The sequence below is a fragment of the Miniopterus natalensis genome, chromosome 14, assembly GCF_054644295.1.
Source record: "Miniopterus natalensis isolate mMinNat1 chromosome 14, mMinNat1.hap1, whole genome shotgun sequence".
Lineage (NCBI taxonomy): Eukaryota > Metazoa > Chordata > Mammalia > Chiroptera > Miniopteridae > Miniopterus > Miniopterus natalensis.
Genome location: NC_142094.1, coordinates 38274281 through 38299794, shown reverse-complemented (window position 1 = coordinate 38299794; position 25514 = coordinate 38274281). Strand labels below are relative to the sequence as shown.

The 25514-nt window shown below is 36.5% G+C and overlaps 1 protein-coding gene across 2 annotated transcripts in view; it reads left to right on the top strand.

Annotated features, from left to right (window-relative positions):
• Window positions 1-2771: 2771 nt before the first annotated feature.
• The window catches only part of LOC107543326 (protein FRA10AC1), a 32122-nt gene continuing 9379 nt past the window's right edge, over window positions 2772-25514 (top strand). Inside the window, exons 1-11 of one of the 2 annotated variants that reach the window (XM_087824455.1) lie at window positions 2772-3063; window positions 5315-5391; window positions 6624-6719; window positions 6851-6896; window positions 9697-9773; window positions 10837-10920; window positions 11746-11830; window positions 15570-15615; window positions 18402-18524; window positions 19866-19908; window positions 22119-22237. In XM_087824455.1, the coding sequence (XP_087680581.1) occupies window positions 5315-5391; window positions 6624-6719; window positions 6851-6896; window positions 9697-9773; window positions 10837-10920; window positions 11746-11830; window positions 15570-15615; window positions 18402-18524; window positions 19866-19908; window positions 22119-22237 (796 nt within the window). In that variant the 5' untranslated portion in view covers window positions 2772-3063. The remainder of the gene's footprint in view (window positions 3064-5314; window positions 5392-6623; window positions 6720-6850; window positions 6897-9696; window positions 9774-10836; window positions 10921-11745; window positions 11831-15569; window positions 15616-18401; window positions 18525-19865; window positions 19909-22118; window positions 22238-25514) is intronic. The other variant, XM_016220802.2, reaches the window with a different exon arrangement.

Here is a 25514-nt window from a genome sequence, read left to right as displayed (position 1 = left end):
TCTGATAATGTGTTGAATATGTATACTGCAATATTTTCTCCCATCCTTTTCATTTTCTTAATAAAGTCTTTTAAATGAGTCCTTTATGCTTAGTTGTTTCCTATCTAAGAAAAATTTTCCCACTCTAAAGAAGATATCATGAAATATCATGAAGATGTTTTACTTGAAATTTACTTTTGTGTGTGGTGTGAGGTAGGAATCAAGATTTTTTTTTTTTACTATATTATTCTATTGACCCAGAACTATTTATTGAAAAGTTCATACTTAAATCTATGCCATTAATCATGGGATATATATCCATATATGTATGGATCCATTTCTGGACTATATTCAAGAAGCAATTAATTGTTAAACTTATTCTCAAGAAAGAATGCCTGTAATCTGATTCTTTCCTCAAGTAGCATTTATTACATATTTGTTATGAACTAAGCATTTTATCTGCATCATTTCATTTTAAACCTTATCAAACCCAGTTAGATAGGTACTACTACTACTATCTCCATTTTATAGATAAGGAAATTAAGATTCAGAGAATTAAATAACTTTCCCCAAATCTCCTAGCTAATAAGTATCAGAAACCTGATTTGAATGCAGGTCTGGCTGACTTTGAAGTGTGTCTCTTTATTATACTGTTTAGAGCAGCTCCTTTGGTGGGGAGGCAATAAAGATGTGTGGAGGGGAGGGTAATGGAGAAGAGTGGGGACCAACTTTCCTTACCTCCACCATACACCTATTAGAGTATTTTGTTGCTTTATTTCAGTTACTCAGTCTTGGTGCACATTTAAATTTTCACATTAATTGAAATAACCCATTTCACAGATTGGGAACCACAGGTTCGTGCCATTTACTAGGAACTTGGCATATGATAGAATATATTGTTGTTATCATTCTATGTATTCTTTCTTTCTTACTAGTCAACTTTCAAGAGTAAGGAGTGGCTTTTACATATTTCTAATTTTGATGACTAAGGACACTGCTCTGCCCAGAGCAGGCACTTAAAAAAATATTTGTGTTTTTTATAGTTGTTGAGCTGTAATTGCTAACTTGAGATTTCCTGATCAAGTAGGTTTTGTATGCTGTATTGTTTTTAGTTCAGATCATGTGATCGATTCCTAGTATCTATTTTCTTTCTTTCGATAACTTCTGTCTCAAAGGGGAAAATGCGGATCTGTGAGTGAGTCGTCTGGTAGCTAAAGATCTGAGCTTCTTAAAATGTTAGAACCAGGAGCTACTTCCCATACAATTTGATGAGTTAAAAAGAAAGAGAGAAAGAGAGACTAAAATTGACACACAGAGAGAAACAGAGAGAGAGAGACAGAGAGAAAACTGGGTCTTGTTCTAGACCCTCACCAGGTCTGTGGCTTTAAGTTCTGTGCTTCTCTTTCTCATGTGCAGAACAGGGCTAATAACACAGCAGTACAGGCTTGTTGTAAGATAAAATGAAGCAACAAACAAAAATATACTAAGAATTAGATAAAAGTGCTATTAAGTGTCAGATATTGGTAGAAAGTAAATTGAATACCAGGTACAGGTGTGCTTGATTTTATTGATAAGTAAAAGAACTAAATATATATTTTTAGAATTTACAGTAATTTAACTTACAGATTAAATGTAAAGATCACAGTCACTGCATTGGGTAAAGCAGGATATATCTATAATTTATTGTCAGAGGTAGAAGGGGGCTTGGACCAATAAGGATACCGTTATCTACTGTGTAGTGTGAAAGATAAAATGAGTGTGTATTAAGTGCCATGGTTTTCTCTAAAATCAGTGGTGGGCCAGTTCAATTCAGCAAATATTTAATTAGTGCTAGTGTTTTCCAAGGAACCGTGTTGGGCACTGAGGAGGAAGCAAAGATAAACAGCCTCAGCCAGAGGGGGACAAGACTATTAGCCCAGTCACTAGGCTGCAAAGGAGAATGAAGCATCATCATGCGGAGAAGGTAAAACACATGAGCACCTGGCGGAGCTTAGAATAGTTTCTTTTCCTTCCTGCGTTTCTCCTTCCCTCCCTTCCTCCCCCCCCCCTTTTTTTTTCTTTTTTCTTTTCGTTTCTTTTCTTTTTTCTTTTTTTTGAAAGGCACTATCTTGGATCTCTTTTCACGCGTGCGGCCGCCCGTCTGCAGGGGATCCGCAGCCCTGTGCAATCCCCCGCTCCCTACTCTCCCTTGCCTCACATTTTTGATGAGCTCGCCTCTGCCACCAGCACTGCATTTGGAATGGTGTCTATTGTGTGGGTGGTAACACGAAGGGAAGTTATTTTTGTTCTAATGATGGGAACGGTTTCGTTGGGCGCGGGGTGCGCGGGGGGAGCGGGTAGGGAGGAAGGAAAACAGGCCTGCGGCCGCCGCGCCCCGCGAGGGTGCTCCAGGAGGCGTTACTAAGGTTACTAGAAGGAGGACGCCAGATGGCATTTAGGCAGGGCTTTTTCTAAAACAAAACATAATTTCAAATGAGGCGTGCGTACTGAGCGTGTGTGCCACATTATTAGATGAGGGGCTCCCGAGACAGAAGGGACAGAGGCTCCGGCTAACACAAGGGCCGCGGCTCTAGAAAGCACGCAGCCTCTGCCTCCCTCCCGGCCCTGTTCTCCTGCCGCCTTTGTTTCCCGGGAATGTTCTGGCAGTAGCACAAGTTCGGCGCTCCCGGGGACGGTGCCATTTAGGTGTGACGCGGGGCCGAGCCGGACCGGAAGCAGCGCCTCGCGGGGACCCGTAGGGAGAGGCGGGGAGCGGGTGACGGAGGCGGTGGTGGCGGCGGCTGCGGCGGAGCCTCGGGGCCTCCGCGGACGGCGGCGGCCTTGCAGCGGCTCGTTCAGGCCGTGGGTCGTCGCTGCAGCCGCCGAGAGCAGAAAAGGACGACGCTGCGGGCGGACTTGGCCAAGCAGGGAGGCGGGGAAGGGGTGTGTGAGAAGGGCCGTGAGTGGGTTTGGCATCGGGGAGAAGGACCTCGAACTTGTCCCTCCTGTGCTGCTGGTTGATGATCTTTTTTTAGATTCTGGAGACAGTCGGCGTTTTTTTTCTTGACTTTCTCTCGGCCTTTGTCAGTGTGTTCGTAGCCTGAAGTGAGTGAGAGCATTTTAGTGCAACCCCTGAGTTGAGATGGGCGTGGGGGGGTGAAGCCGCCGGAGGAAAGAGGATTGGGAGGGGAACCGGGCCGGAGGTGGTGGCGGGGGGCGTGGGAACTAGATGATGATGGTACTAGTAGTTAACCGGTACCGCGTGTACTGTGCCAGACACTGTTCTCAAACCCATTATACGTGGTAATTCAGTTTCCAGTCTTATGAAACCGGTATTCTTCACCAACCTCAGCTTACAAATGGGGACACCGAGGCTCACAGGTTGTAGAACCTGCTCAAAAAAAGACAGAATGAAACGTGCAGAGCCAGGATGTGCATTCTGGTGGGCTGATCTCAGGACATACCTCTGAGCAGCACCCAGTGGTCGTACTCCGTCAAGATGTGAAGAAAGTGAGGACATACGGAGTGAAAGGCTGGTAGGGCTTGAACAGGTGTGGTAGGTGGAGCAAGGCATTGACATTGTAGAGGGTGTGAGATCCTGGTGTGTAAGGTGAAGACACATGTAAGCGAGGGTCGAGTTGGGACTGTGGCCTTATAACCTTCACCTCCAGCGTTGGGCTGGGGCCTTCCTGTCTAGAATTCTGTGGGACAGGGAGGAGAGGTACACAGCCACACACCTCCGCTTGAAAATGGATTACTTGGTGTAGCCACCTTATTTAGCAAAGGAAGCCCAAAGATACGAAGTAATTTATTCAAGGTCCCCAGGATTAGAAACATGTATTTTGTCTTAGGTCCAGTGCGATAAAGTTTAAGTTCTTTCCTCTTTTTTTAAATCCTCACCCAAGAATATGTTTTTCCTTTTTTTAATTGTTTTTTTTTTTTTTTAGTGAGAGGAAAGGAGAGAGAGAAAGACAAACATGCATATCAGAGAGAAACATCAATCCGTTGCCTCCCATAGGCACCCCGTTCGGGAATTGAACCCGCAACCTGGGTATGCGTCCTGACCGGGAATCAAACCAGGGACCCTGCAGTGCACAGGACTATGCCCCAACCAACTGAACCACACTGGCCAGGGCAATTCTTTCCTCTTTTTTTCCTGCTCTACTTGCTATAGTGAATATTAAAGTTTAAAAAATTTGGTGTATCATTTGACTTGGACTGGTTACTTATATAGCCATATGAATTAGGTATTTATAACATCAAATAGTCAAATAATCTTTCCCCCATTAATGTGTGTCCCAAATTCAATATAATGCTGAAACCAGGAGCTGCTTCGGACACAACTTAGTGACAACTGAAATCTTTCAGTATTTCTGAGAATTTCATTAATAAATGAAAGAAAATAAGGTTCACAAGGCAAAGAGCAAGGTGATTTACCTTGGAAAACACACACCTAGGTTTAAAAGAAAAAGGAAATCTCTACACATGTTGAAAAAAGAGGTAAATTTTCATCAATCAATAATGTACTGTTGCCCTGGCCAGTGTGACTCTGTTGGAACGTTGTCCTATAAACTGAGGGGTTGCAGGCTCAATTCTCAGGGCACATGCCTTCGTTTTGGGTTCGATCCCTGGTCTGGGCACATACAAAAGGTGACCAGTTGATGCTTCTCTCTCACATTGATGTCTCTCTCTCTCTCTCTCTCTCAAATCAACATATCCTCGAGTGAGGATTAAGGAGAAGAAGAATAAAAAAGGGTACTGTTCACAAATGCAGTAAGTCTAATGGAGTGTAATAATCAAAATGTTAGCATATTCCAGAGAGGTAATTTGGAGTAGTTGAAATCATGGGCTTAAGAATCAAGTAGATCAGTGTAGTCACTTATTTGCTGTGTATAATTGATTTACTTAACTTCATTTGCCCTTGATTTCTTCATCTCTAAAATGGAGGTAATAGTTCATAACTTGCAGAATTAGAAGCAGTGTTTGTAAAGTACCTAGCATAATGTCTGGAATGAAGTTGATGATAAATACACAGCCACTGTTACTCCAAGTTAAATAAAAGTGAAGCATTGCTGAACCTTGTCACATGGCAGCTTCTAGACTTGATATTCAATGGAAGGGTCAAAGACTAGCCTCTCTTGTTGGCCTAATGGTGAAAAATGTTTATTCATTTCTTGAAGGGTAAGTCTGTTATTTCAAAGTGAATGGTAGTATTAGATGTATGGGTAGCCCAGGGACAGTGATATACTCGCCACAATCCTTTAAAACTATTGTGGCTTTTAAAAATAACCTATTTTTGAACTGTTTTGTTTCCTGAACAATTTAGATTCTAAGTAACTGACGTTTTACTTTACAGATGCATGGTCATGGAGGCTATGACTCTGATTTTAGTGATGATGAACACTGTGGAGAATCTAGCAAAAGGAAAAAAAGGTAACTTTTTATTGATCTGTGCTTCAGATCCTTTCTAGATTGAGATGAGGTATAAATAAATAATAATGAAAGTGTTTGGATTGTGTTTGTGAAGACAGCGATGTTCTACTGAATGAATTTTGTTCATATAATGAATTGACTGAAAATTTTGAGAACAGTTACATGAAAAATAAAATGTTTATGCTGCGAAGGGATTTATGGAAGCGGAAAGGAGAGACGGACTTTCTGCAGATGTCATGCTAAAACAGGGCTTGGTTGGTGATCCCTTTGCTAGTATTTGACTTCAAAATAAGGTTAATGTGGAGGATGACATTATGATGCAGCACAATTCTTATGGTTTTGTGAATGAACAAACTAAGTGGCCTGGAGAAGGAGTTCATGGAAGTTTTTATTGAATTGGAAGGGACAAGATCTGTCAGCAGATAAAGCTGGGCCTTATAAGGAGGCTATTATATCTTGGTGGAATTGTTGTCTTTAGAGGCATGGTTTTTAGCTTTTAGTGCTTAGAAACTTGATTTTATCCATTAGCTTAAGAGTGGTTGACTGACTGATTAATCAAGCTTATAAAAATTGGTTTATTATTTTATACCAAGAGCAATATATTAGGCATACTAATTGAGACTGAATATTTTTGTTGGGTATTCAAATCTTTGTGGATAACCAAAAGAATAGAAATAATTATAACAAATTACATTTTATGTTGCTTTACATTTTTAAGATTTTTTATTCAAAAATATTACTTTGTAAGAATAGAACTTAAATCTAGTTAGTCTTCTCTGCTCTAGGGTTACATATACCTATATAACCAGGGCTAATTGTATATAGTTTATATTATCTGTAATCAGTCCTCCTTTTTTCATATCATCGGTTACCAAAAACTTTGTCGTCTCTACAAACAGGGAAATTGTGGCACAAGAACTTAAGTAACTTAATTTTATTTAAGATTAAGATAGTGAATGACAGAGCTAGAATTTGAACCTAGGAATCTAGGTAGTCAGACACCGGGACTCATACATTTGTTAATTTCATCTGCTGCTCCATTTTATAGGTATAAAATAAAGTTAAGATATTAAGCCATTTAAGGAGACATAAAATGTCTCATTAAAGATCAGTGAGTCTTTTTTAAGTTAAGACTTAAATTCTTTAAAACATGTTCCAATTGTGAAAATATAAAGAAACAGGAAACCCTTTGAGATAAGCTCTTTTAGTAATTTTTCTTCTTAATAAACCAGGACCGTTGAAGATGACTTACTGCTCCAAAAGCCATTTCAGAAAGGAAAACATGGAAAGGTGGTCCATAAACAGGTTGCAGCAGAATTGCTGGATAGGTATGGTATTTCAACGTAAATTACTTTTTTTGATTTAAGACATTTTTGTAAACTCGGGGGCTTGAGGATTTGAACCTATTAATTAGAATATAGACATTGAAATTTGCTTAAAATAAAATTTGTCTTAACAGGGAAGAAGCAAGAAATAGAAGGTTTCATCTCATAGCTATGGATGCTGTATCCTTTTTATATTTCTAGGTTTTTATAACTAGTAGAATATTTTAAAATCTTTTTTATTTTATAAAATCTTGTAAAGTCAGATCGATATTTTATCTTTAAAGATAAGTCTTTATTGATATGAAATTTTGCCATTTATACTTTTGAGTTCTCTTTTACTAATATATAAGAAAGCTTTAGAGACAAAATAAGAAAACGTATTCCTAATGTTCTATAAATAGGTTTACAAAGTCCATGAATTTGCAAATATTTTTCCAACCTGTTTTTGCCAAGCTCTCAACATGTCTCATTTAACTCCTATTCTCTTCTTACCTGGTTCTTGGCTAGTTAAGGCCTTTGTAAAACTTGTATTTAAAAGTAGGTCTGTCTGTGGACTATTCTCAGGTCTGCTGTGGCTTCAACTCTCAGGCATGAGTTGGGACTCTCTTTAAGCCATATCTTGCTTTCCTATTATGGCATGTATCAGCTCAACTTTTTGGTAAGACTGTGGCTCATTACAGTAACTGCTACCGCTGACCTTCCATATTATTGAATATTGGGGAGTGAAAGAGAGGCCAAGCAAGACCTGAAGTATTTCTAGGTGTGTATTACTATGGTCAGGAATGGGAGAGGGATATGATGTCAGTTGGATACACTCCCTCCCACCAGGAGTAATCTGTTTCACTTTGTTATCATTTCTGATACTTTAAGTTATAGAAGTTTTCTTATCAACAATTTATTTATTCCTCTTATCTCCTGACCCAGTTGCTTACCTGTGCCGTGTGTTCCTTTAGCATTTCAATGTCTACTCTGCCTTTTCTGACACCATTCATCTGGGAGTGTTGGGGCATCTACTTAAAGCCTAAAGAGGGTGAAAGTCTGAGTCCCCTTTTCTGGCATGGGTAGAGGTGAGACACAGTTTTTTTCTGGAGTGTTTGGCTGGAGTAGAATAGTTATTGTCCAAAAGTTATCTATCTTGTTAGACTGCCTATCTCTTGGTTATTCGGTTAGAGAAGGCTTTTGGGATTTTTAAAATCTGTGCTAGTTGGTAATTCCAGGTTGCCAAAGAAAGCTCTTCACCTCCAAATCTGGGACTTAAAAGGCAAAAAGGGTAATTCACCACCGTGTTATACCATGGGTCCTGAGGGCCCTAGCTGATATGCCTTCTCTCTACCTTTCAGAGTCTTTCTGTGTGGGTTTTTTTAAAGATTTTTTAATTGATTTTTAGAGCTAGAACAAGGGGAGAGAGAGAGAGAGGAGAGCATTGATGTGAGAGTGAAACATCGATCAGCTGCCTCCTGCATGCCCCTGTACTGGAGATGAAGCCCAAAACCTGGACGTGTGCCCCATCCAGGAATTGAACAAGCGGCCAACTGAGCCACCCTGGCCAGGGCTTTCTGTTTGTTTGTTTTTTGTTGCTTTGTTTTTTTAATATGTCTTTATTGATTTCAGAGAGAGGAAGGGAGAAGGGGAGAGAGAGAAACAGCAATGATGAGAGAGAGTCATTGTTTAGCTGCCTCCCGCATGCCCCCTGCTGGGAATCAGCCCCACAGCCTGGGCACATGCCCTGACTGAGAATTGAACCTCGATTGCCTGGATCATAGGTCGATGCTGAACCACTGTGCCACGCTGGCAGGGCTTCCTGTGTTTTTTAAATATATAACTTCCAAGGGATTTAGCTGTTCTTAGTGGGAAGAGTAGGGAAAAGTACATCTTTGTCTACTTCATCTTCCTGGAAGCAATTCCCACCCACTACCTGTTTTGGAAATAGATTTTTTGGAACCACAGATATGCTCATTCATTTAGGTGTTATCTGTGCCAACTTTCATACTAAAATGGTAGAGCTGTGCAATTGCAACAGAGACCATATGGCCTGCATATTTACTATTTACAAAAAATGTTTGCTGGCCCCATCTCTAAAAGATTTAAGTGACTTGCTACGGTCACATGATCAGTTAGTGATAGATCAAGAGCTAAAACCAGTATCTCCAGATATTTGGCTGTTCTCTTTTTTCTGAAATGTTAACTGTTTTGTTTCCAGTTTTGGAAGTATATTCTGATTTGGTACTCTATTGGAACACATTGTGATCAATTAAATCACTATCTTTAATAGGATGTATTCACAGACTGTTATAGATGAAGTCAGTTCTAGTATGTGCACATTCACTTCTAGAGAGAGTACCGTTAAGCTTTTCAAAAGAAAAAGTTTTAACCTCATGTATCTTATTATACTGCACTGAAAATAAACATGACTGTGGATTCTTTGAATATTAAAGTATAAAAAATAATATTATATTTACTGTTTTTTTTGAAAGCCTAATGTTAGGATTTAATATTATAAAGTTTCATCTTCTATTATTAGAGGCTTTATTATTACTGGAATAGGTAAATTATATTTTATAATAATGAAAGGTAAATTCAACTTCTTACCTTTAAGTTTAGAAATTATAATTTTTCATATTGTGATTATTAAAATGAGTGGTGGTGTGAGGCTATATGTAGTTTAGCAATAGAAAAGGAAGCTCTTTCTCCCCACCTAGAGATATATTTTATCATGAGTAGTATATGCTTGAAAAATGTTACAAACAGTATAAACAGTATTCAGTAGAAAGTGAAAGTCTCTTTTCTCTATAATGTTCATATGGAATAGTTTAATACTTACCTTTTTCTACCTTTGAATTTATAAGCATGTACAGTATATATTTGCATATTAAAAAAAACTAAATGGACTCAGACTATGCTTTTTATTTCTACTCACTGATATATCATGGATGTAGGACAACTCTTAAACAAATAAAATCCTTAATTTTTTGCATTTCAGTATCAAAGGCATGCAAAGTTTGTAAATGACTATATTTTATACTATGGAGGCAAGAGAGAAGATTTCAAGCGATTGGGGTAAGTGTCATGAAGTTTATGTAGAATTGGAGGGGGCTGTGGAGATAGATCTTTTGAAGACCCACAGCTGTTATGTCTTCTAGTTCTGTAATTTTCCTCTGCTTTCCATTCTGATTTCCTTGTTATATCACAAGGTGGAGAGACCATGCATAGCTTCTAGCTAAGTAGCTTCTCATGAACCCCATTTTTCTGGCAACAGGTAGCCTGCTGAGCCAGATCTGCCCCTGGCAATAACAGAATTTGTGAGTTATACACGTGCCTGATTGTGCGGTGTTTTTTTTCCCCCTTTGGGGAGGATCTTTGACCTTTTTAAACCTCAGCGTTTGGGATTGCTTTTTTAAGTGTAGGGAAAGCAAGAAACCTCACTCTTAATATTACCCACACCTGAAACTGCTTCCTATATTTGGGGCTCTTCTCTTCAGAGCCTCTTGGTTTTGTGTGAGTTTTTCCCTCTGACTTAACAATTTTCTGAATTGGGAGAGCCCTAAAAAACTTTATGCTGTCTCCTCTATCCCAAACTTTTCTCCCCTCTCAATTTGGCGTGTGCTTCCCAACAATCCCTGTTCTACCCCCAAACTGTTAGCATCTGGAAAAATTATATTCTTCGACTCTCTTCCTTACTTAGTCTTCCTAAGAAACGGTAGTAAAATGAGGGATGGAAAACTCTTCATATATTTTTAAAAATTAGACCTCAATAGGGTAGGGTTATTGGCTTTTTTTTTAAACTTTCATACAGCTTTCCTTGTCCATTTAATGTTTACTCAGATATCTCATCCTAGCTTTGGTTATTTATCACCTTGTGTATAATTGAAACCAGTGCTAGAGATGGATGAATTTCTTACCCATTTAAATTGCTTCTGTAGCAGCACTCTTTCTAGTGCCTTTTGAAAAGTACTGAAATAGTTCTTACAAACATATGTACATATGTACATTCACATAAAACTGTCCTTATCTCTGTGTATTATATATTTACTCAGGTGTTCAAAATCTCACAGGACTGCTTAACCTCCTAAATTTGACTAATTGTTTGTTTGTATTAAATTGGAATAGTTTTATTTTCCAGGGAAAATGACAAGACAGACATGGATGTCCTGCGAGAAAATCACAGGTTTCTCTGGAGTGAGGACGATGAAGTGGACATGAGTTGGTAATTGTAGCCATCGGCGCAGCGCGCGTCCGATGCTCCACCCTCTCCCACCCTTCGTGCAGCAGCTCTGAACTGAGGACGTGAACCGTTTCTCAGATTCTGACTCTAGTTTGGTTCTTGTGGTAATTTTTAGCAGTTTTAACTGACTTCTCATTGCTTGAGTTTGTCTTTAAAAAACATTTAGAAGAATATTGTTTGTTTGTCCTATGTTTCTTTTAAAAATTTTTATTTTTATTTTTTATCTTCACCCAAGGATATTTTTTCCATTGCTTTTCAGAGAGAGTGGAAGGGGGAGAGAGAGAGAGAAACACCAATGTGAGAGAGACACATCGATTGGTTGCCTGCTACACACCCTAACCTGGGCCCAGGAATGAGCCTGCAACCCTAACCTGGGCCAGGGAATGAGCCTGAGTCTAGAGCCTCTAGTGATTACACATGCCTTGGCCGGAATCGAACCCAGGACTCTTCATTCTGCAGGCTGGACACTCTAACCCCTGAGCCAAACCAGCTAGGACTTCTTTAAAATTTTAAAAAATATTTTGGGGAAAAAATAACCTGAAAATGGTTCTAAAAATCCAAACATTACAAAGGCTGAAAAATGAAGAGTAAGGCTCTTTCTCATTCCAACTGTCAGTCTTCTAGATTCCCTCTCTGAGAGAACAACTATAATAGTTAACGTTCCAATATTCTATGCACATATAAGTAATAGACCTCTTTTAAAACATTAATATTTATATCATATGCATTATTTATTTGACATTGCTTCCAAGTAGCAAACCACGGTTGAATTTCTAAATGAAGATTTATATTTTTTTATGAATCTAGGGAGAAGAGACTTGCAAAGAAATACTATGATAAATTATTCAAGGAATACTGCATAGCAGATCTCAGTAAATACAAAGAAAATAAGGTATGCCTTCCAAATATTTATAAAAGAAGGTTCTTACACAAGTACAGTGTTACTTTCTATTATACTATCATGCCCTACATTTTTCTTTTAAAGATGCTATTCTAGTCTCAGTTGCCCTGTATCTGTGAAGTATCATTTGGACATTTTAACTGTGCAGCTGTGGAATTTACAAAGGGCTCCTTAGTCAAGGGTGCTTCTTTGTGAGCTGAGGCAAAAAAGTCTAAAATTAAACGCAAGTGGCTACTGGATCCTCTTTCTAGAGCCTCTAGTGATTATAACGAATGATTTAATGCTGCAGAATGATGTCTTGTTTCACAGATGAAATTGATAGGCTATTTTTTCCAAATTTATTATCATTTATAAAGAAGCAGATGTACATCTTTTGTTATAGAAATGTCTATTCTAGTAAAATTAACTCTTAACAGTGCTAATTAGTAATGGCAGATTTCCATTCCCAGTTTACATCTTACTTTAGTTAATATTAAAGGGATTTTTATTCCTATCTCAAATTTCACATTTGTAGCTAGAGAAGATGACCCAAGAACATCTCAGTTTGAAATGGGAGAGGGGGGAATGTTGCAGAAATCTGTACATTTATATTATATTAAGAAAGATAACCTATTTAAAAAGCTGTCTTAAATTTATTTATCATAAGGATATTGTTTTCATTTAAATAGTTAAATCTCAGAACCATGGTTGGTTTAATTTTTTTCAGTAGTGCCTTTAATATATGGGTTGATTCACAGTATTCTTACAGATAATAGTAGTGTCCATTTTTATAGCCCATACACTTGGTGTATCCCAAAGACTTCCTCAGTTTCTTGTGAACTAGCTCTCATCTCTGTACTAGTTATTACCATATTGAATCCAAAAAGCACCACACACAGCAGTTGGAGTTACCTGAAGTTACCACATTGCAAGTTGAATGTGGAATATAGGCCTTTCTAAGAGCACGTAATAAAGCAGCTTTTTCAACTGGGACTCATTTGTTGAGTGTTTTTCAGTATTTATTGAGGACCAGGCTGTGTGTTTTGGATTAAAACATGGTGTCTGCCCACCAAAAAACAAAACAACAAACCTATAGTCTAGCTGAGGGGAGAACGTGTACATAGTAAATAATTAAATATTTGTATTCTCCACTTAAAAGAACACGGTATTTTACTGGAAATCATGCTTTAAAGAGGATAATCTTAAAACAAAGTATATTTTCCTATTAGAACATGATAAATAGTCAGATATGAGGGTTAGTGCAAATAAGAAATCAGATATGACTCACAGGTTTTGAGTGTGAATACTAGAGAAATAGGAAATATGGAGGGAGGGGGATCTGTTCTTAAAAAAATTAAGACTTAATTTTTTTAGAGCAGTTTTAAGTTAACAGAAAAATTGAGGGGAAGATAGATTTCCCATTTACCCTTTGACCCACACATATGAGGGGTATCTTTTTGGCATACCATGTTTGAGGTGTTGGAGACAGAGTAGTACCTTTGATTTTCTTACTAGAATGTGTTTTCTCAGTTTTATTTACCCAAAGACAGTGTTTTGTTTGTTTTTTAATAAACCAGCTCCTAGCTCAGTGCCTACTACATGTATATATAGTAGATACTTAGGTATTTTTAGTGAATTCCAACCTTTGTCCCACATGTCCATTTCCTTCTTTGTTGCTTCTTTCATCGTTGAGAATTTGGTTGGATCGTTGCATTAGTTAGGATTAGATTCAGCTGCAGGGAGCAGCAAGCACTCCCAAAGAACATTGGCTTAAGTGAGCTAGAAGCTCATATTTCTTTTACTTAAAAGTCCAAGCAGATGGCATGGAACCTTGTGTTGTTAGGAACTTAGGATCTTTCTCTCTTACCGCTTGCATGTGTGAGCTCTTTGTGCTAGAAGGTACAGTGAGAAGATGATGCTTAGCACCAAGCCCTGAGTAACTCCAGTGTTTAATCCAATGTATCAATAGGAAAATTTATATCTTCAGGAAAGAATATAAAAACATACTGAGGCAAAACCTCTATGTAATCTTTAATAGGAGGAAATATGGCAGTTGTTTGTAACATTTCTTATCTCCCCATAAGATATACTTCATGGTGACAGACACTATTTTAATAATCACTTTTTATCCTCAGCAGAATGCTAAGCCCAGCAAGTAGTTGCTTAATAATTATTTGTTGAATAGAGTAATGAATGGAAGAAAAAGTTTGGAAACTATTTTGTTACACATTTGACTGTGCTTCAGTAGACATCCCAGTATATGCTGGATGGAAAGCAATCCTCACAGACATGTATTGGTTTAAAAACAAACAGTTATTTTGAATTTTTTATTTCTTTTTTCTTAAACTGGGAAGGTACTATTTTCTTTGGGTTTTAATTAGAATATTTTGAAATATTTGGTGCACTCATTTTTTATTTTGTTTTAAATATATCTTTATTGATTTCAGAGAGAGGAAGGGAGAGGGAGAGAGAAAGATAGAAACATCAATGATGAGAGAGTTATTGATTAGCTTGCCTCCTGCACTCCCCTTGCTAGGGATCGAGCCTGCAACTCTGGCATGTGCCCTGACCAGGAATCGAACCTTGATCTCCTGGTTCCTAGGTTGATGCTCAACCACTGAGCCACACCAGCTGGGCTTGTACCCTCATTTGCATTTAGAATACAAAATTACCTAATTCAAGTAATAGATTATTTAAAAAAATAAAAATAACAAAGTTAACCAAGCACTGAACACTTCATCTGAATTGTTTCTCTTAACACAACAACCTATGAGATTAGGATTCTTATAATAAGGAAATAGACTGAGAAGTTAAATAACTTTCCCAAGGTTACAGAGCTAGTTAAGGAATGGTAGAGCTTCCTTTGGGTCTGTGTGATTCTGGAGCTGAGCTTTTAGCAATTATAAAAGTAAACTGAATAGAAAACTACACCATTAACTAGAATTATGGTAAATTAGCAAATGGATGTGAAAGATCTTAAAAGGCAGTGGAGAAAAATCATTTTTAGCCAAAAAACAAAGTTGTATTTAGGCATCTGTAGGATAGTCCTGCTTTAGGGCTACAGACTGATAACATTACTCTTTCCTGTTCATGACTATGCTGCTGTTGTGGGAAAAGCCACAGATGAACAAATGGGTGTGGTTGTGTTTTGGTAGAACTTGATAAAAATAGGCAGCAGGCCTATGGGCCACAGTGTGCTAACTTGTGGTATAGTATGTACCAGGTCCTATTCTAAATACTTTATATGTATTATCCCATTTAAACCTCTTAACCCAAAGAGGTAGGTACTTGTATTACTCCTACTTTACATATGAGGAGACAGGATCAACTAGATTAAATAACTTGTCCACTATTACATAGCTGCTAAGTGGTAGAGCTAAGAAGTAAACCCAAACAGTCTGACTCCAAAGGCTGCACACTCTTGCACTATAGTATACTGCCTCTTTACTGTACATAACCTCTTTTTCTGTTAGTGTCATAGGATATATATGTATTTTTTCATTAATTTAGATATCTTGTGGCCTGGAACCTATAACTTTTAAAAATAAAGAAGAATGCTCCTTAACGGATAAGTTGGTAATTGTTCAGATGTATCCTGTAAGGAGAGAAAAAGCTATGATAATGGGAATTAGGTTTATATTTAGGTTGATAAATGTCATTGTGTCAAATGTTGGCCCCATGTTTGGATTTATATACAATTTAAATAATGTTTAAATTTACTCTGGCATTATTGTAATTTTTTTCTTGTCAGTTTGGATTTAGGTGGAGAGTAGAAAAAGAAGTAATTTCAGGAAAAGGTAATTCTTTTTTTTTAAAACTTTATAATAGGATAAGGTTATTTTGTTATATTATTGAATTGAAGTCATTGGGTAAGATTATTTCTAATGTATACAGTGAATGATTATCTATAAAGTAAAATTAGAGAAAGTATACTCATGATGTATTACTAGCAGAGGTCAAAATAATATAATGCTTTAGATTTTTACCTTTAGAATTTTTACTTTTAGAACATTCAATTGATAAATAGAAAATGTTTAGAGTTAAAGATTTCATAGCAAGTTAGTTATCAACTGGTGAATACTTGAATTTTTCTCTATCAATTTTTGGAATAATGAGTTGGCATTACTGTGTTCCAGTCAAATCCACATTTTGAAAGTAGAAATTAAATATCATATTGAACCTAATAGAATTTTTAGACAGGCTACTCCTTCTTCTGGGGAGTCACTGAGATTGAGCCCAAATATTTACTCTTACAGCAAAAGACCAGACATTCGGTAGGCAATCAGCAAATGCTTTTACTATGCATTATTGTAATCTATTCATAAAATTTCTCTGAATACTTAATATCTCTGTACTCTCTCATGCTATAGAATTCTCTTTATTGATCATTGCTTTTTTGTTGTTAATCCTCACGCAAGGATATATTTTTCCCCCATTGCTTTTTAGAGAGAGTGAGAGGGAGAGAAGGAGAGGGAGTAGGGAGAGAGAGAGAGAAACATCAGTGTAAGAGAGACACATTGATTTGTTGCCTCCTGCACACACCCCAATCAGGGCTGGGGATCAAACCTGCAACCAAGGTGTGTGCCCTTGACCAGAAATTAAACCTATGACCCTTTGGTGTTTGGGCTGGTGCTTTAACTGCTGAGCCACACCAGCCAGGGCTCAATAATTGCATTTTTAATTGCAATAAAAAATTAATGTTAGCACTCTGAAAACTACAGAGGAGCATTTAGGAAATAATTTTAAATTAACAACTTAAAAATTTATAACTGAAGATAAAGGTTACATTTAAAAATGAGTAAGCATTTATGCCATCACTGTGGTTCATATACATCTTCTATAAGTTAAATGTCTGTGTCAGGTGTGAAGTTGGATATGCAATTAAACAGGAATTTTTTTCTTTCGATAATAAATATCAGCCCTGAAGCTACTTTGGAGGAGAAGGAAAAATAATAAAGTTAAAGCTTTTTAAACTTTTCTTGAGATTACATTTTAGTTTGTTTTTACCTAAAACAATGAGATATATTGAAATGTCTGTCACAGTTTTAAAATTTTGTACTTTTATTGAATGGAATTTTCAGATGATGGAAGTAACGCTGCTTTTTAAAAAATTGATGGACGTTCTCTAAATTCATGTAACTGAAGAAAGGATTAGTTGGGAAGGGGAGAGAACGCTTTTGTTGTGATTTATAAAGTTACAGTTTTGTTGCTGTTTTAACAATAGAGCCATTACTGAACATGTACTGAGTGAATAATGCATTCCTTGGGAATCAGTAAAAAATGCCAGTTTAGAAAAGTTATCAGCCTTTTGGACTGATCATTTTCTTTTTCTTTTTTTTAAAAATATATCTTTATTGATTTCATAGAGAGAAAGGAGAAGGATAGAGAGATAGAAGCATCAGTGATGAGAGAGTCACTGATCGGCTGCCTCCTGCATGCCCCTTGCTGGGGATTGAGCTCACATTCTGGGCATGTGCCCTGACTGGGAATCGAACCCCGATCACCTGGATCCTGGGTCGACCCTCAACCGCTGAGCCACGCCTGGCCGGGCTGGACTGATCATTTTCAAAATTCATTTTGATAATTTCATTTATATGAAAAGTTCAGATTCCTGTTTGTGCAAATTATTGAGATACAAATTTTTTGTTTGTACAAATAAAAGTTTGATCTTGTTTTTGTCTGTGAAAGTTAATAATTTTTGAGTTCCTTTTTTCCCCCTCTTGGATCATCAGTATTAGTCCTTTTTTGCAGAAGGTTTTAATGTACAATGGACATGATAATGTGGTATTGATTTTAGTGTTAAGTGATTCTAAAATTTAGAGCATGGGGTTTGTTTCACTCAAAGTGCTAGCATTTTAAAATGTGCTCTAAATGCCATTTTATGCTGATACTTAAAATAAATGTCATTATGTTAATACTTAAAAATATCAATTTTAATATTATTATTAAATATTGAAAAGGATTCACCCAAATGTATGTTCATGTACTTTGAAAAACATATTTATTCTTTTAGGGTATTTGTGAGTGCACTCTTTTAGTATTACCATTTTCCAAGAATAAGATTCTCTAACGGAGTGTCACTAAAACTCTGTAGGTGAATATAAACAGTCGATCTATCTGTTGAGCAAAAATTCTGTGACTGATTTTTTTTAATCAAAATTTTTTTAATTGATTTCAGAGATAGAGATAGAGAGTGAGAGAAAGAGAAAGAGAGAAAAACATCAGTTAGTTGCCCCCTGCACATGCCCCGACCGGGGATCGAACCTGTAACTTGGGTATGTGCCCTGACTAGGAATTGAAGCCACCACCTTTTGATGCATGTGATGATGCTCCAACCAACTGAGCCATACTGGCCAGGGCTGTGACTGATTTTTTTTTTGAATAGTTCATTCAGTTCTTTAAATTAATCCTTGTATACATATTTGTTGAGCATATTACAATTATTGTGGTCAGTTGTTTATTAATGCTGACTTTATAGAACTAAGAATTTATGTATATTAAGAGTAAATTTCAGTGATAATGCCAGATTACATAGAATATTGTCACCATCTACCATAGCTAATAATTCATTCCTTTTTTGCAGGCCAGTTTTCCTGTGGAAATAAATATTGTGATGAAAAAGACAACTTAAAGAGTTGGGAAGTTAACTTTGGTTATATTGAGCATGGTGAAAAGAGAAATGCACTTGTTAAATTAAGTAAGTTAAGTAAGTTGACTCTAGGTGGGATATGATTGACTTCTTCAAAGTTTAATAATTTAGATTTTAAAATATATAGACTAAGATTCAATTCAAAATTTTTATTTTTATTTATTTATTTACTTAAACATATCTTTATTGATTTTAGAGAGAGGAAAGGAGGGGGAGAGAGAGAGATAGAAACATCAATGATGAGAGAGTCATTGTTCGGTGGCCTAACCCGCAACCCGGGCATGTGCCCCGACCAGGAATCAAACCCTGTTCTCCTGGATCCTAGGTCGATGCTCAACCGCTGAGCCACTCCCGGCCGGGCCAATTCAAAATTTTTAATGTGTCTTCCTGTAAGTGCTCTTTTTCCCAGAGCTTCCCAAAGTTTCAAACAGAGTTTGAGCCCAAAATTTTTATATTCTCAGCATTATGGTGACCTTTAGGTGAAACAGTTGTAATGTCAAAAGTAATGCCATTTGTAAAGTGAAGACCTCTTCTCATTAACTTGAGAATGTTACCAGTGCAGAGTAAGATGTATCGTATCAGAAAAGGCAATGTACAGTCTCACCTTAGCTGATAGCCATATTGTTGTGGTGGGGATAATAAATAAATATACTCTCTTTGTGTCAATAAAAAAAAGTTTTAGGAGGGTATAATTGTTCTTGATATCTATCTTAAAAGCTTAGGGTTATACTGCAGAATTTAGTAGTTTCTCTTAGTACGCATGTTTTAGAATCTGTCATTCATTCTTTTTTTTCCCCCTAAACTGGAATTATGTCAGCGTCTTTTCTCCATCATATTAACAGCCTTCTCTAGGTCCTAAGTAAATGTGCCCTCAGAGTGTTCTGCCTATTCCAGAAGTCATGAATTTCCTCGTATACTACTTAACGCACACCAGTGCAGACTGGTTTCTGAGTTCCTCCTGGAAGTGCTTGCTCATGAGGAAAAGTCAACTAGAGTGAACTGAGATTAAGGCAAAAGAAGAGGCCACAACTGTGGGACTTCTTGAAAAGCCCTCTTCCATTTGAAAACCCCTGGAGCTCTTCAGAGGAAATGGCTGTACCCACACTATTGTTATTAGATATCTTTGATGTGAGATGCACATTAATGCTGCCTGTTGCTTTTAAAATAAGTCAACAGCACATTTTCTAAAGTAATGTTAGAATTTCAATTCCTCAAGCATTCTTATATTATTATTATACATGCATTTGAGGTGGAGAGAATTGGATTGTTTTTTCAGATTGTTTCCTCTTTTATTGTAAAAGAATATAAGGAAAAATGAGAATTTATGATACTAAAGGTAGAGTAGCAGTGCAGTGATTTATATTCAGCAGTATGACTTTTTATTTTTATTTTTTTTAGGATTATGCCAAGAATGTTCCTTTAAACTAAATTTTCATCACAGGTAATATCTTTTAAAATGCTATTGTTAATGTTTAGTAATCTTGAACATAGTCACTTACCTGCATGGGATGTCTAAATGTAGACTTGAGTGGTTGATGGTTTAATTAGTTGATTATGTGGAATATCCGGCATCACTTTATGACCACATAAACAAGGGAACTGGAAGTGCACCGTGCCTTACTCTAGCCAAGCAGTTTTAAAATGTGAAGGCCTGTGCAGGGTGGTAGATAGATTCTAGGATTTTTAGTTTGGAGTCAATGTTCAGATACTGTAATATTCTTAGACCTTTATTATAAAGTAGTTCTTCATAATGTGATTCTTGTGTCTCATTTAAACAGTGCTTTAATTGGAGTTTGTCATTCATAGCAAAGGATTATATACTTCTCTGTTAAAATAAGGCTCCTATAGAATGAGCTAGAATATGTCTGCATATTAAGTTTGGGAGGGGTATTGGTGTTCTGCAACATGCAGTATATATAAGATCATGGGCTTTGAAATCGGACCCCTGTGTATTCCTCTTGGCTATTCTACTTACTGGTCATCTTCTTGAGCAAGCTACTTAACCTCTGTAAGACTCAATTTTATCATCTCTAAAAATGAGGATACTGAGGTTATTGTGGGTATTAAATGAAAGTGCATGTAAAGTGCTTGACACAGTGCCTGGCCTATGGTAAGTCACACATAGTGGAATCCCTGGCATGGAAGATGTTCAGACAAAATCTGTGTGATCTGTCAGGAGAGTGGTGTCAGGTTTCCTGTTCTGAATAACAGTTGAAAATCTAAGAGTAAGATTCTGCACCTTAGTCTAAGTTAATATAGTAATTTTAAAATCAGCTATATAAATGTGCCCAATCTAATATTTTAGCTACTAAATATTAAAAATAAATATTAAATAATAATTTTTAAAAATTTTAAATTAGCAGAATTTTTAGATTACTTGAATAGCCTAAGCCATTATTTTCCCTCTATATCAATGATACTGAGTAATATCAAAGGTGTTTATTTCACCTTGAGTTTCAGGCTTCCTTTCAAACTTGTAGTGATTCTTATGAGAGGTAAAAAATGGTTACTGTCTTAAATAGTATTACAGCATTTAGCATAAGAACCTTAATTTTTGGAAAGTCTAATAAGTTTCTTAAAAGTAATCTTCTCTGTTACCTTTTCGTCTTCCTTCTCTGAGTTTCAGCATTATCACCTTTTCCTATTAAGTATTTCTTTTCTTAACCAATTAAAGTCTATTGCTTGCCAGCCATGGTACTGACAACCTTGTAAACCTGGCCTAGAAGAGATAAAACTATAGCAGTAAAAGGATAAATGGTCTAAAGTAGACGTGAGTTAACAATAAGTCCTTCCACCCTCACTCTGTAATAGTTTTACAAAAGGGTGGGGCAAAAGTAGGCTTATATTTGTGAGTTCATGAGACAGTGTTTATTCTTGTATTATTATTATTATATTATTTTCCATACAAACAACTGTAAACCTACTTTTGCCCCATCCTGTATATTCTTTTATTCTTTTGCCTTTTTTTTTTTTTTTTTTTTTTAATATATCTTTATTGATTTCAGAGAGAGGAAAGAAGAGGGCGAGAGAGAGATAGAAACATCAATGATGAGAGAGTCATTGATTGTTTGCCTTCTGCATGTCCCCTACTGGGAATTGAGCCTGCAACCCGGGCATGAGCCTTGACTGGGAATCGAACCCCGATCGCCTGGATCCTAGGTCGATGCTCAACCGCTGAGCCACGCCTGGCCGGGCTATTCTTTTATTCTTGACAAGAATTTCCTATTTTTTGGTGGTGTAGAACTATCACAGTGGTTTCTTTTTGTTGTATGTGTTTTTCAAAGTATAGGTAGATCTGAATTATTTGGAGGGAGGTGAGATTTGTTTTGTAATTTTCTTTTAAATGGCTAAATAATAGAATATAAAAAGAAGGAAGTAAATAAAACTATGATTTATGTTCATTAGGTTTGTGTGAAGAACTTATAAAAAATAATTTTTGTCTCAATTTTCAGGCTTCATTATCTTACAGAATTGTCTTAAATATATACTAACCTAAAATATTTACAGTCTCATTTAAGGGTTTCTTATTATGTAAATTACATTGTAAAAATAAGTGCTTTAACTGATTTTATTTTTTTTACTCATTGGTTTTAATTTTTGTAAAGGTCTATTGAAAAAGTTAACTTTAATTTTATATTGTTCAACATAAAGGAGAAAAGAAGTCAAGCCCAAAAAAGGGAAGGACAAAATAAAAAAACATTGTAAAGAGTCATCCTATAAGAAATCCAGATTATCTTCTACAGAAGAGACCTCTAAGAACAGGGACAAAGGTAAAGTGGAATCAGGATACAATATATACTCACATTTCTGAACATGGAGTGTAATCTTCCGTATGTTTCAAATGTAGATGTAATTGGTGAATGCGGTGGAGAATTTAGATACGAATTTACAGTAACTTACAGGAGTTTCAAGAACAAGGTTGGTTTTGATTCATTTTTGGCAAATGATATAATATTTTGCAAATAGCCTTCTAATTCCTGGATTTGTCACTTAAAGACTTCTTACCTTGAACAAGTTACTGAACTTAACATTGGACTGGAACGAATTCAATCTGCCATTACCTACCTAATTTAAGTCTGATTCACTATAAGTAACGAGCAAGTTACTGAACTTGAGTTTTACTTTCCTTATGTAAGTAGGGGTGATGTGAATACCTGGCCTCTGTACTGCTTGAGCTTATTGTGGAGAATCAAATAACGTGAAAGGCACTTTGAACACTGTAAAACAATACATAATCTATAAGTCAGTGTAAAATTATAACACTGTGATTTCAGTTATGGTCTGTAATTTTTTCACTAGCTTATGACCTTGAAATGATAGAGATTGATATAATGTGTCATCAGAACCTAGCATGGTGCTGTGCACATACACTAAGTAAATAATTATTAAATTCAGATTCATTAGTCAGCCACTTCTTCCTCGACAGTTCTTATGCTTTCTAAGCCTTCGTTTCTTCGTGTGTAAATGGTCACAATAATAGTACCTAGCTCAGAATTGTTCAGAAGTTGAAATGAGATAATACGTGTAAGCAGTTTGCTTAGTACTTGCCACATAATTAGCTTATTATGAAGGTTACTACTAGTTGCTTTTTCAGTCCCTAATAGAGTCAGATTGGCTATAATTTACAGTGAATTCAACTTAAATTAGGTAGGTAATGGTAGTTCGAATTAGTTCCAGTCCAATGTTAATATAATACTTGGACAGGAGAGGGCTCCCTTGCTCCAGCTGTGAAGATCTTTAGTTAGATTCTTACATGCATGTTCTTTTTCTTCTTCCATATCATCTTATACAGGGTGTCCCAAAAAAATGTATATACACTTTAACAGCTGATAACTCAATTTAGAAAATGAAATGTATTTTAATAAACAGTGCCTTTATAATTACTCAAAGTGTGTATATACACTTCTTTGGGACACCCTATATTTAAGCACATAGTATCACCAAGTTTTTGACCTGGTAAAATTGATAGATGGTGAGCAGAAAATACTATTATTCTATTGTTTATTGAGAAATGGTATTCGAAGCAGAATGCCTTTTTGTCTCTATCTTAATCATTAACTCCAAAATAAATTTTAATTAATTAATATGAAAATCTCATTTGAGTTTTTAAAATTTGTTATTTACCTTTGTGTGCTAGTAAAATATTTGAAAATTTTGTTGCATTCATTATTGTATTATATAATATTGCTGCACTCATATCATAGTATGATATGTTAATCACTGCATATTCCAAATTAAAGAAGAACTAACCCCTTATAAAAATTTGTTCCATACAATAATTAGGTAGCTGGATACTTGGGATCAGGGATGGGTTCGACTCCTCAGATTATACATACATATGCATGTGATCTTCCTTATAAATATTTTTTCTTTAGTGTTCCATATTTCTGTAGATGACAGATGCCTCTGTTAACCTAAATAGTAATATCAGAAATCTGGGCATTATCCTTGATGCCTACTTTTTTCTCACTATTTACGTTTAACTTGTCACCAAATTCTATTGGTTTTATCCCCAGCGTATATATTTCTCAAGTTCTCTCCATCCTAGTTCAGACTACCATGTTTTCTCATCTAGGCTACTGTTCTGTTCTTCTTACTGGTTTCTTTACTGCCTTGACTTCCTACCTTCCCTCCCCTTAAGCTGTTTGCCATAAAGCAATGATATCTTGTTCTTAGGATAACAACCATAATCCTGGACAAAGCCCAAAGGCTCTGTATAGTCTGGTATGCAAGGCTTGTTTCTCACCACTCTCTACCTCACTTTCATACTTTACCCATAGAGCCTTTCAGTTAATGGAAATTCCAAACTTCTTTTAATGGAGGGACTACATAGATACTATTTCCTCTCTTCCTAAAACCCCCAGTCCCATCCTAACTCATCCTTCAAGTCCAACCTTAAATGTCACTTCCTCAGGAATCCTTTTCTGACTCCATCCCTGACCATGGGTCTAAATTAGAACTCCCATTTATAATGGTCACAGCCCTAGAACTTAATATTCGTTACCCATGACAATTAGGTAAAAGCCCAAGGAAGGCAGGGATTCTGTCTGCTATGTTCATTGATATATCCCCAGCACCCATTGGCACATGTTAGGCATAAGTAATAAAGAATGAGAACATGAAAGACTTTGAAGATTATTTCAGGCAGTTTCAGAGCAAGAAAACCAAAGCAGAGTGGAATTGAAACCTTTTTTTCTTATTCTTTATTCAGAGCATCTTTGATAACAGTGAGTATAGGATATAGTTATTTTTTTCAACTTACATGGTGTAAAGTAGAAAATGACAACGTTTTAGCAAACTTATAGGAAAATTGTGTGGAATTCTTTAATATCTCATATGGAACCATCTGGAACTAGATTGATCTGATATGATACTCTCTTGCCAGACCACTGTAATTTGGCCCAGACTTGAATAGGAATTAATAAATGCTTAGTATCTCAACTGCATTTGGACTGTTGACACTCCTCAAAACAATCTACTTTCTTGATTTTCTTCCTCTCTGGCCTCTCTCCTCACCTTTTATTAACTCCAGTTCCTCCTCAGTCTTATGCTTAGATGTTGGAGTTGCATAGGCCATTATAAAACATCCCTTCTCTCTCTCTTCTTCCCGTGTGATCCCATCTATTACCATAGCTTCAGGTTACAATCACATAAAATGTTAAATAGGTAGATGTTTGGATGTTTGTATAGCTAGCTGGCTGAATGAATGGAGGGGAGTGTAAGAAAGATCAATAGCTTCACTCTGAGGACCAGTCTGCTTTGGCAGGTGTCAGCAGAACAAGTTACTTAGGTAGACTGTCTTGATAGAAACTTCAGCCTCTTACCACTCCCACCACCACCACCCCATTCCCAAGCTCAGTTCCTTTGAAAGGCCTGTCCTGACACCCTTCACCCCACTCTTGCAGGCAATGTTAGGTCCTTGTTACACATTTCAGTAGCACACTGTACTTCTCCTTTGGAAAAAATCACTGGATAACCATTATAGAACTGAATTTTTTAGTTTTATGACATAATCATATGTGTAATTTTCAGTTACTGAGAACTAAT